General features: G+C 34.3%; 1 protein-coding gene across 11 annotated transcripts in view; it reads right to left on the bottom strand.

Annotated features, from left to right (window-relative positions):
- The window catches only part of LOC149577593 (uncharacterized), a 111,782-nt gene that overhangs the window by 14,991 nt on the left and 83,586 nt on the right, over nucleotides 1-13,205 (bottom strand). For all 11 annotated transcript variants that reach the window (XM_089824536.1, XM_089824543.1, XM_089824565.1 and 8 more), the window contains 3 exons: nucleotides 4,803-5,894; nucleotides 372-597; nucleotides 15-128 (listed from right to left, as the gene is read on the bottom strand). In XM_089824536.1, the coding sequence (XP_089680662.1) occupies nucleotides 15-128; nucleotides 372-597; nucleotides 4,803-5,894 (1,432 nt within the window). The remainder of the gene's footprint in view (nucleotides 1-14; nucleotides 129-371; nucleotides 598-4,802; nucleotides 5,895-13,205) is intronic.

Here is a 13,205-nt window from a genome sequence, read left to right as displayed (position 1 = left end):
AAGAGGCCTACAACCTGGCTCTTCATCAAGGCTATCCAATTTGCAAGGAGGAACCAATGTCGAAGGGTATATGGAAGCTCTCACATTCTCCCTCAAAGCTTTTAGTAATTCAACAGCGTATCCAACCCCTGTAGATTACATTTTAGAGCTCATCATGTCATAATGCCAGAATGTTGATCAATTCAAAAAATTGAAGATGGTAGTGCAATATATTGAAATAGACCATAAGTAGGCCTTTCAGAATTTTTTAACCAAGGTAAAACATATAAAAAAAGTTGGCTGCCTCATTTGAAAATTAACTACCATTTCCAAACAACTAAAAACTTCATTTAAAAAAGGGAACCAAAGGAATGGCTGAGGTAGTCACTCACCAGAAAATGAACTTTTTGAAAGGTCTACAAGATCGCGTAGACTGAAAAAATCATTACTCTCAAGAAGATAGTGGTGTGATCCTAGACCTTGTTGTATAGATTCATGTGCAGGGCAACGTATAAGAGAAAACATTTTGCTCAATTTCATACGCATCTCCAGAGCTTGCTCTAAAATAGGCACCTTCGAAAATATTCGAGGATTAATAGCTCTAACACAGAGCATTGGCTGAAAAGATAAGAGTGATATCAATAAGAAGGACCAATTCCACAACATTAATGTCTCGAAAGCATGTTGACAAAAAATAACTAAGACCCCAACAAAGATGTGATAGAAAATTGAACAACGAAATTTAGAAAAAGGAGGCATGGGTAAATACACAATTATGTTTCTGAATCAAGAAGCACCCAACTGTGTACTACTAATTCAATCTAAAGACTAGATGGGCATTAAAAGGTTCCTTTTGGAAATCATGGGAACAGTTGTGTTTGCAAAATTGAATATATACTAAAGAACATAATTTGTTGGAGCGACACCCATGCTTTTTAAATTTTTTATTATTTAAAAATTAATGATCATAGCTAACTATTATAAGCCTACAAGTTTTTGATCATCCAAAGAGGATCCCAAATCAAAGCATGTTGAGGAAAGTGAAATCAACAAATCAATATCAATGTAGAATATGAAGAGCCGTAAAGTAAACAATTCAATGCTCAATGTGCTACCTTAGAAAACGGCCAATATTTCATCAATGCAGATTTGAGAACAGACAAAAGGCATAACTCCACTTGAATTAGGCATCCCAGCAAATTTAAACAGCAACCCTTTCTTTTTATGATTTGAAACAATATCATGCCCTCTTTTCTGGAAATAAGGAAATAATTTGATGATTTTATTACATTGTCCAAAAAGTAACTTAAATCTATAAAAAGACAACTTTTATTTTTTTATTAAATCATTGAGTACCCAAAAGTAATATTATAAAATACTTTAAGAAATGAGCTAATCTGTTGTCACTAGGCGAAGGGGGAAGTTGAAATGTTAAATTTAAAAAATAAAAAAATTCTAGAAAATTCTTCTGGATGCTAAAAATAGAAAACATAGGATTATAGAAGGAGCTCAGCTTCTGGAAAATAATTCATTGTTTGTATCAAAAACTCCCACTCTTGAAGATTAAGCATTTGCATTTATCTGTATGTTAGATGACAAAAATACTCTTGATTTTTGGGTTGCATTTGGGATGAGAACCCTCATATCTGGTAAAGGTAATTCCATATAGAGATTGCAATTGTGTAGAAAGATCAATTTAGGAGCACATTGAAGGTCTCAGAAGATTGTGCCAATGATCAGAAGACACTTGAGTTTTAGTTGCTTTGTGATTTCCTAGTTTCCAATATTTTGGGTTGCTTGGGTTTTTTCAGAAAATATTCTAGTTTGGCATCTTTTGGTGAGCTTGAAATTTATAATGTTCATCAATTGGGAATTCCAATTAATTTTGATACATTAAACAGGGGGTTTGAATTTACATATTTGTTTGGCCCTTGCCGACCATATTGGATTTTATTTTATCTTTCCTTTTATTAGAAGCAGCTGCATTATTATTTGTCAACTGTTAATTTTGCGCTGCTGTAGAGAATGATTTCATTTATGTCAACTTTTACTGCTAAAATTATTGGTGATTTCACCTTGGTAGTTGTACGGTTGTACCTAATATAAATTAGAGAGCAAAATGTTTGAAGGCTAAATATTATCTTCCTTTAAGTCTGCCCTGAAAGGAGCTGCTGTAAATAACAGGAAGTAATTAAAAAAAATGAATAAGCCAAAAGAAAGCTTTTGGGACCTGCAAATAGTAGTTTCCAATGAAAAAATTGCTGTGAGGATTGTTGACTCCTCTCTAGGGAATATTCTCTGACAATAGTCAACCAATAGTTTGTTAAGGATGCATGGACTTCAGCATCATCATTTCTTAAGGTGATATAAGCTTCAAGGTGATCAAAGTTTGGGAGTACGAAATTATGTGTATTTTACCCATGCAATATCCTGCAATCTTGAGGAAGTAAATAATATAGTTTATTGCTACTGAGTGGGGTTTGCATCATGGAATAGGCTACCAATAGTATTAATGTTTATTGCTACTGCTAAAAGTCTTGGACTGTCATTATTTGAATATTATACTGACAATCCCATGGACTTAACCTTGGAAGTAATACTACAGTATGTTTGACCTACTTTAGTCCTCCTAGATGAAAACTGTAGCTGATTTGAAGGAGATCATTAGTTGTGACTACAGACAATTTGTGCAAATTGAACAATATAAAAACTGCATATTTCAAGAATCTTACTAGTATTATTCAGAGTCGCTTACTCTTGCTGAGTTCAGTTTAAGTGGGCTGGTTTCATTCAGACTTGCAATTTATTCATAGGCCACACTATTTTCAGACCTGACTTTACAGTTTTAGGTGCACTGGCTCAATAATTATTGGCAGCTGCTGATAGTTCCAAGTTACAAGTACAGAGGCCTTCAGAAAGGTCCACATTAGGCTAGAGGATAGATCCCCTATCAGCAGCTTCAGATTGCGTTTTTCATACCTGCTCCATTTTTAATTTTCAATTGCAAAAAGCTTGAGGTAAACTTGGAAGTTAAAATAAAACCTGATAGATATGATTAAAACCATGTAAAAAGCCAACCATCTCATTGGTCTACATTAATTTTAACACTCTTCCCTCTCCCTCTTGTTATTTTCTCAGTCTCTTATTTATGATACATACTGGCTCCATTTATTTAGATTTAAGTTGCATGTCCACAGTCATTAGGAATTTATACCTCATAATGCTAATGCAGTCTTAGGTGTTTCCCCCCTACCTCCTACAGAAAGGTTCTTGATTATGAGTAAAAATAAAATGTAACATCATCGTCTGAATGCTCATAAAAAATCTGATCTGATTTATCTCAAGAAAATCAGCAAAGAATCTGTCATATAAATACGTCTGATCCTTCAGCAGTCAACATTAATATATCAGATCTTCAAATCTCTAATAATACTGTAATTATTATTTTTGTGATTTGCAAAACATAGTCACCACTTACAAAGTAGCTATTTTCCAACTTAGTAAAAATAACTTTATTTATTATTTGATAGTTACCGAAATCTAAAACTCTAATTGTACAAATATATCAAATGCAAAATTCTCATTGTTACATGCTTTAATAGTCAAGTTGCCTGGATGTGTAGGGGTACAGATACCAGTATGGGGATAGAGCCACCAAACTAATTAGGAAATAAATAAGCACATGGTTACCAGAGACTGTGGGTAAAGGGGCAGAGATGTGGCTTATGTTACTATATGTGAATTTCCCAGAAAGTATGTTTTATCAATATCAAAATGTACATTCATAATTCCATAACCCTTTGTGCCAGGGTGAATATACAACTAAACACTATATGATATGTGCACAAGATACCATACCAAAATTATTGCAAGCCTCCTATGTTCTTGTGAATTTTTAGTATAGCTCTTGAATTGGTTGACATGTAGCCGAACATTCAGGATCCATACTTGATTTCTAACATTTATCCATTACAGGAGCATCAAAATGACTGATTTTCGTGTGAAATTTGGTAAAACTTGTGTTGAGTCCCCAAGGATAAGATTTAGGCTATCAGCAAAATGTATGGACTCACCATGACCAGAATTTTCAAATAATGAAAAATTTTAAGAATTAATTTTATGTGGATCTCTAGAGCCAGCCTAACTTTTTGTCTTCATTAGTGTGTAAAAATGTAACTTTAAATGCTCCAAGATGAAGCTATCTTATGGCCTTCTCAATAAACACATCTGTGTGCAAACACAAATTTCTCTGGATTTATATGCTAGAATGTTTGGCCAACAAAGATGTCTAGGTTTGTGAGTAGGGGCACTTTTGATGTTTAATGATCCATATGGAGAGAATGGTAATAACCAACAAGGATGATCAAGCAACCCTTGGAAAAATAAAATTGCTCTGTGAAGACTTATACAGAGGTAAACAAGTTTATACATAAATATGGGAAAGTAAAGTACAAGTACGGGAATGACGGATTTGATATGAAGTCACAATATCCAAACCAGGAGATGACTGTCCTTGTTTGAAAGGTCAAGTATACTTATCCTTCACAGGACTTGAAGTTGACACACAAGAATATACATGCATACATTTACATATGTTTTCACAGATGTGAATATACGGATATGAAGTGAGAGGAAAAGGTACTGGAATGTTCATAATAGCAAAATAAATTGAAATCTGGAAAAGAGAATAATATAAGAACTCTAAGATTCTAAACAGACTGTGCCACAACATCAATAACTTTAATGCTATATTATAAGCACAACTTTCTGCTCGATGTTTTATGCTACATTATAATGAATTAAATTGTTAAGGTTTAAGTCACCTGATCATAAATAGAGTCAAGATATGTTTTGGCTAACTGGGAAACTGGACATGGAGTAAAATCCCAGAGTTGCAAAACACGAGCTGGCAGCACTGCAGTATCATTTGAATGGCACGAAGTACAAAATAATTGACCGGTATATTCACAAAGTCGAGGCTTTCCTGAGACAAAATTCTGCACAAATCCTTGGATCAAGCCATTCGGTAGATCTAAGTTCTTGTAACACCCTGCACATAAGTAGTGTTGAGCTTCAAGTAATTGTTTCAAAGGCCTACAAGGATGAATTTGAACAATAAGCCTTATAGTCTTCCCAAATGATGAATTTGGTTCTGTGTCTCTCTGTTTTTCTCCATCCGCAATCTTTCCAGAATATGACATAGGTAATAGGAAGTCAAACATTCGAGACTGAAAACTAGATGCCTTCTCGTCAGAAACGTGTTGCATATTTACAGATTCCTCAGCTTCCGAAGAAGGATCATTGGAAACATTTTCTGGTAGTAGAAAATGAAGCAGAGGTGCTGCTGTATCAAATGGAGACCCCCCTTTAATCAGTGACCATAAGCACTCTTGAATAAGTGTACTTCTTTCTTCCACCAGATTTGGGGCAGTTCCAAATATTTTACGAGACTCTATTTCAACATTTTCCCATGGGGAGGGCAGTTGCTTATCATATTGAGAAACAAGCATCCCTTTTAATTGATGGTAAAGATGAATAAAATCACGATATCTTCTTTCAATCTCCCACTGATGTATCTGACTCCAAACTCTTATTCGGTATACTGTATATTCCTTGACACCAACCAGTTTTTCTTCAATAGATATTCCTCCCTTTTTTTGTCTTGCGCCAACCACTTCAATCCCATCAATTTTGGGGGAGACCCCTGCCTGTTGAGATAAAGTGTGCTCTTGTGAATTTAAAATATTTGAACCACTGCTCCTGTAAGACATTTGGGACTGTGAAGGTGAGCCTCTGTTAGAATAAACAAATCCAGCTCCACCATTCTCAAAAGAATCAGACAGAACCTCCTCCATATCATGAACTGTGTCAACATCAAATTCAATCATCTCCCTAGCTTCAGTATTTTCTGAAAGCTGCAGAAAGTATGGAAAGTGTGACTATTAGGCATTAGTCTTTTAACTAGAACTATCAAATAACCAATATATAATATTTGAATAATAACTGGATGAAAAGCCTTTACCATGAAGCTGTATTAATGGACATGGAGAAAAATAAGGCACACTATAGTACAAATTATTATAGTAATAAGATTTATTTTCCCAAGACTTATCAATTGCATTAAGGACCAATAATTTACTTTTGGATGCCAACAGCTAGTTAGGATATAGAAGAAGAGTTTGAATAGTAAACAATTCCAGTAATTTCATTCATCTTAAAATGGAACAGAAATGTTATATCAAAGTATCCTTTTCATCCAGATCAGGAAGTAAAAGACCGTATATTTTGCAAAAATTAGATTCAAATCATGTTGGAAGGATCTGACATGAACAGTAAAATGAGATGAAATTGCCATGAAGCAAATTGCAATTTATAAATCTTGTTGAAATGAAACTATTTTTCTTGGACAGAAAGCTTGAACTCCATTATGCAAACAACAATGTAATTTACTTTCTCAAGGCTTATCAATTGCATTATGGACCAATAATTTCCGTTTGGGTGCCAACCACCAGTTAGGAAATAGAAGAAGAGTTTGAATGGTAAACATTCCAGTAATTTCATTCTTCACATTAAAAATGGAACAGAAAATGTTATATCAAAGAATCCTTTTCATCCAGATCAGGAAGTAAAATTCCATTTCACAAAGACCATATATTTTGCAAAAATTAGATTCAAATCATTTTGGAAGGATCTGAAATTAACAATAAAAGGAGATCAAATTGCATGAAGCAATTTATAAAGCTCGTTGAAATAAAACTATTTGTCTTGGACAGCAAACTTGAACTCCATCATGCAAACAACAATGTAATTCATTATAGAGATATGGACGATTACCACCTATCCAAATGTATTTTTGGGATTCAACCTCAGGATAGAATCAAGCAACATATGGCAGGATTCTTAATCCATCATCATCTCAATTTTTCTGTGGTATCCATTATGCTCCTATAATATAGGGTATGAATTCAAAAAGGCTCTTAAATAAATGTCTTACTCATAGAAGCATAAATCATTTTGGTAAACAATTGGTAAACCAGAGCAGTAGGATTGTTTTTGAAATCGGATTTACAAAAAAAAGTTTAAAACTTTAAGAAAAACGGTCAAGATTTACTAGATGGAGATAACTGCCCAAATTTCAATTACAATTTTGAATATAGTTTGCAATTTTGTACGAATTCAGCCTATAAACCAAGTACAAAGTTCCAAAAACTCAAATGTGGCCAATGACATGCTAGGGAGCAGGAGGCCTTGCTAATGCTTCTCCTTGGGAAAGTCCTTGACACAAGTCATTCAATAGCACTACTCAAAAGTTGCCATAATTTCCAAGCCTTTGGGCTCAAAAACATTATCATCAACATCATCATCATCACTTTGAGCCATAACAATCCACTCAAACTCTAGATCTATCTTGCCAAGGTCAATTGGGGAATCATCCTCAATAGTTCCTAATTTTTTCATGTAGAAATTAGTCTTTTCCTAGAAAAAAAACACAATGAATCATTGAATACCCATAATTCGAGTGCAAGCTATTGAAACTCCTACCTTGAATCTTCTTCAGCTTCAAGTGAAAGTTGTCACGAACAAACACCAAGTCATCCATTTTTGTGTTATATGGTTGCATTTCTTCGAATGTATGTGGTAAAAAACACTCCAACTATCCTTATAGGCAGATGAGCTATATGTCTGGGTCAAAATGTGTATCACTATCTATTTGAGGATTTTGCATTCATGACAGAAATTTCCCACCATTGAGTTAAGAAACACATTATGGGTTGAGCATATCATGTAAGAATATCTTCAGATCCTCACAAATTCGCTAACCATGTCAACAAAATAAATGGACTATCAAAAGTTTATAGTCTACCCAGTTGGAAGGTCATTTTGCCTTCCTTGATGACCCTAGACGAGAGAAATCCCTTTGCTTGCTTATAAATTTGCAACTTTGACATAGCAGGATTCAATTTCTCTATGCTTTGGAAAAATAAATTTCAAGCACGTAAACAAACCTTGTGTGATCTCAGCATCAATCTTTGTGAAATTCAACTTGTAGAACAAAGATGGATTGAGGAAGTATCTCGTAGCATGAAGTAAAGAGTAAATCTATCCATTGCTTCTCCTACCAATTATGTTGTGCAATGGATGATACCTCATCCTATAATTTTCCGACCTAGCTTTCATCGCGTCCTCGGCCTTATCCATGGCCTCATACAAATATCCCATTAGGGATTTATCCCCATCCACTAGTCTCAAAACTTCTACTAGAGGCTTTGAGAATTATAACACCTGTCCAATTGCTTCCCAAAAATTGGTAGAATATATTTACTATGTCACTCTCATGACATTTGTTTAATTTTAGAAGGCTAACTCGACCCACTCAGCTGAAACAAAACATGCATCTCAACTTCATTTTTTGTTGAGCTACAATTTGTGGTGCAAGGAAGTGTGTTACAAACCTTGTTACCCCTAGCTCATTGCTATGAATTGACACGTCATACTACAAAAAAACTCATGAGACTGTAGATAAATTTGGTAACCGAACAAGCCTTTTGCAACATCTCCTTCACCTGTTCAATTTTTCCAATGGCCTCTAGGGTTAGATCAAGACAATATGCTACACATGGGGTAAAAAGTCTGGAGGGGTATTAGTCCATTAGGGGTTGTCTAGCACTTAAACAAGAAGCAACATTGTTTGTAATATGCTGAACCACTTTTTGTAGCCCCACATCCATGACAATTGGGTCATACATCTCGAACAATGTGGTTGCAATTTTCATTACATGTGATGCATCCACATATTTCAAAATTATAGTGCCTCTAACATGAGACAAGTTGATGAGGGATTGATTCCTTCTTTTTGCCCATCCAACATAATGGTGCACACAATACTAGCTCACTCTAACTAATGCTCATCAACATGTTTAACGTCTTTTACTGCATCATTGAGCATACCAACTCTTGGTGAATTGTAATATGAAGCGTTAGACCTAGGCCTTGCAATTACAATGCCATCCATCATAGCTTGCCAATATGGAAATTTTCCAAGGTAGAGAAAAAAAAAATGAAAACCCCTTTATTGCCTATTCATGAATAGTTTTCCTCCACCTTGTACTCTCCAAAGTGGTTTGTGATCTCGGCTTAGTAGGAGGTATGAAGAAATGATTGATGTTCCCTCCACTCATGTTTAGGCCACGTACCATAGTCTCATATTCCTTGAAACATTAGTTACCAATGCATGGCTCCCTGTGTTTTTCAATTGATGTGTGCAGGTTCCAAAGTGTAGCAAGATGCTCTGTGATGTCCAAAGGAAGTGCATCCAAGGCATTCAGATGCACTATGGATGCTAAGTTGAGCTTCTCGAGTGCATTCAGATGCCTTGGATGTGCTTCCTGTGCGCATTTAGAGGGCATCTAGGAGCATCTAGACCCCTCCGCACAAAAAAAGTCTAATCAACCTTTTTTTGATCAAAAACAATTTAAAAGCACATAAAGGCATGTACAAAATATCATTCTTTTACATGATTTTCGCTCCTAAACCCTAAAACAGCCCTAAAAGAGGTCATTCATATGCATTTTTCTTCTCATTTTGTTTACAATTGGGCTCTCTTCTCATTTGGTCTCCATTTAGGCATTTTGAGGGCAAAGTGATTATTTTTTGAAGAGGACCATTTGTGGGATGTCAAATAACATCCACAAAAGGATTCTAAGCTTCTAAGGTAAGCATTTGATCCCATTCTTGAGTCATTAAATTAATTTTTTTGAGATTTTGATGAATTTTTTCAAGTTTGCAAAGAAAATTTTCATGTTTTTTTTAATTCTTTTAAAGCAACAAGTTTAGCTATCTATTTTAATAGTTTTGTATCATTTTTTTGCACTTGTATGCTTGATGTCTATAGTTCTTCTCTAATTTAAATTTATTTATTTTCTTATAATATAAAGAGATTAGGTTGTATTGTGCAAGAATGGCCGCTATCAGTAGTCAAAGTTCAATGGCAAGACAAGGAAATGATGACTTATAAATTGATACAAGATCTCCTTTATGGAAACATACACAAGATTATCATAGGTTACAAGAGGTGGGTCATACATTTGGAAGTATAATGTATGTCATAGTAAAGTTCAAAATTCAAACCATTCAATAGTTCGTATTCTCGGGTCAAACTTCATTTTATGGGTCATTCTGGTAAAACGATGGGAATGTGCAAAGGAAGCAAAGATGAGAATGGGATGACTGATGTACAAATAGGAGGATTTATAAGAGAACAAGAATAGACTGATAGATTTTTTAGATCATAAGAATATTCTTATCAACCTCCATCTCGAAAGAAAAAAACGCCGTTGTCCACTAATTCAATTGTATCCCCCAAACATCCATTTTTGCAAGTACATATACCGGAAGAGGAAGAGGAAGAAGTAGAAATTATTGACCATAAAAGAGGTACATTGGAAACGACATGTAATGACCTTGCTCAAATCTGATCTCAAAATGCTGATAAAGGCTCAAGGAATTTCATCAAACACTTTGCATACAAGGGTCATATGACTGATATAAAATTTCAGTTTGCTTTAATGACTCTTTTCTTCAATTAACATCGATGAGAATGTTTGCAAGAAGACTCAAAATTGACTAAACAATGACCTAACATGAATGTGCAACTTATTTTGACAATATTCAATGCATATATGTGACTGAAACTACCTGCAATATGCAGCTACAACAACTAGTAATTATGACAAACACTTTGGATGCAACCTAAGATGGCATTAATGCACTTACAGCCAAGTGGCATTAATACAAACACTTGGTATACAAAATTATAACATTATTTATGCCAAAAAGAGAACCTACGGCCAATTGACATTTTGTCAAACAATTGGCATGCAAACTAATAAGCTGATCATGAATGATAAAAACATATTCAATTACAACTATATCAGACCAGAAACTTATGGCTTCTTTATTGCACATATAATGTCAACTACAATACTAGTATGAAATGGCCAAGACTGTTGGCATTACAACATATGCAACCTATGTAATTTTTTGAGTACAAATGCAGCCTTAGTATGAAATCTAAAATGCAATATATATGCAACAATTGACTTGAGAAACCTGGTACACAAATTGTAGAAGAGCTGGAGACTTGATTGTAACACTTGTTGATGATGAAGATCCCTCCAAATGAAGAAATCAACTCCCTTGAAGTGTCGCCCCTATTCTTGCTTGGCAATACTTTAGATAAATAAATGCAGTATCAAGGCTCCTCGAATTTGTCCTCAAAATGAATGTCTCGGCGATAGCAATTGAATGCAACAATACCCAGAACCATAGGATGCTTCAATGATGAGCTATGAACCAAAATGTCTTGCCAATGGTGCCCTTTCTGTATTATATCAGGCCACTGAAATTATTTACCAGCAACCTGATAGCTACTCCAAAATACGCCAAAACAATTGCCAAGCTCTCCCAAGATGAGTGCTCAAATACCCACAAAGAAACAATACCCGAATGAGGCCATGCAAGCAAAAATCTGAATATGATATACAAAATTGTCCTCCATTAAAATCTGAAAAAGACTGGTAACTATAACAGCAATGTGCAATAAATGAAATCGACCCAATGATGAAATTCCAAAGCTCCAAAATGCCACCAAAATCCGCAATAGATTTCCTCAAATCGATACCACCAAAATTTGGACAAGGGCCATAAAATTTTGCTTTGAAGTACAAGTAGAAAATCTGAAGCAACTTCCTCAACTTTGCAATAATTCAAGTGATATTTCACACCCTCAAAATTGCTCACCAATTGAGAGTTTTTGTTCTCAATGGCCAACACAACTATAGAAACCCTAGGCTCCACAACCATCAAACATCAACATCAACAACAACAAATCTGCCTGGTGAGAATGAAGCCCCGGATGCCTATTTATTCTTTTTTCTCCACTTTCTCCAGAAACTTTTAAAACATTATTTTATTTTATTTATTAAGTGACTTTATAAGATATTTTATAATTCAAATCACTTTATTAAATTAATTAAATATAAAATTACCTTTTTATATTTATTTATTTGATAACTTTATTATTTATAAACTTAATACCATTTATTTATTTAATTAAAATAATTAATTAGTCATCCTCATAAAATATTCATTATTTTGGACAACTTTATTAATTAAATTAATTAAATCAAATTACCTCCAAAACGGGGACATGACACGACATTTAAATAGAGGCAAGAGAGCTTGTTGATCAAGCAATGCATGTTGCCTCTCTGCAAATGGTATTCCATTTAAGTTGGCGAGGTCACCATATTGGAAGGAGATGGTGGTAGACATCAATAAAGCACTGACTGATAACACAAGTCTCATGTATCAAAAGGTGTGTACCACCCTATTATAAGAAGAGAAGATTTTTGTAGAGAGATCTCTTGAACCAATAAGAAATTCTTGGAAACCTTTGGGTGTTTCTAATGCACGGAAAGATACAAAAAACCAACCATTAATTAATGTGATTGTAGTGTCCCCCAAAAGGGGCAATGTTTTTGAGGCAGTTGATTGTCAAGGGGAAGCAAAAGATGCACGATTCATTTCCAAAATTCTCATAAAGGCCATTGTGATGGTGGGTACTGAGAATGTGGTCTAGGTGATTATAGACAATGCCAAAAATTGTAGGGGTGCATGTGCTTTGGTTGAGGCCCAATATGACCATATTTTTGGGATACCATGCACCATACTCTCCCTCAACTTGGTCATACAATAAATTGGCACTCAATTAGATTGGGTGAAGCAAATATACCAAGAGGGTAAGGAGATAGAAACATTTATGATGAACCATTACATGTCACAATCGATATTCAAATCATTCTCCAAATTGGAGTTGCCGAAGGTAAATTCAAATTGTAATTACTAAATTTAATTTATTTATATAAATTTTATATTTTGCTTAATATTTATTAACATATTGATATTAACTTGCTTAGGTTGCTTGTAATATCCCCTTGCACAGGTCGGTATGGCTTTTTCATTTAATTAATGTTATGGATGTAATTTGCTTAGGACTTAGTACTTAATAATATTGTTTATTGGTTATTCAATAATCAAATACTTATTAATTTATACACATTTACAATATTAATATTGTTCATTTTATTACCCAATCAACATCTAATCAACACACACACACACACACATATAGTCATTATGTTTCTATACTCTCTATATTCTTTTTA

This window comes from Cupressus sempervirens, chromosome 1, assembly GCF_028749045.1.
Source record: "Cupressus sempervirens isolate cs-2001-9-10 chromosome 1, ASM2874904v1, whole genome shotgun sequence".
NCBI lineage: Eukaryota > Viridiplantae > Streptophyta > Pinopsida > Cupressales > Cupressaceae > Cupressus > Cupressus sempervirens.
This window is presented reverse-complemented; position numbering and strand designations above follow the sequence as displayed.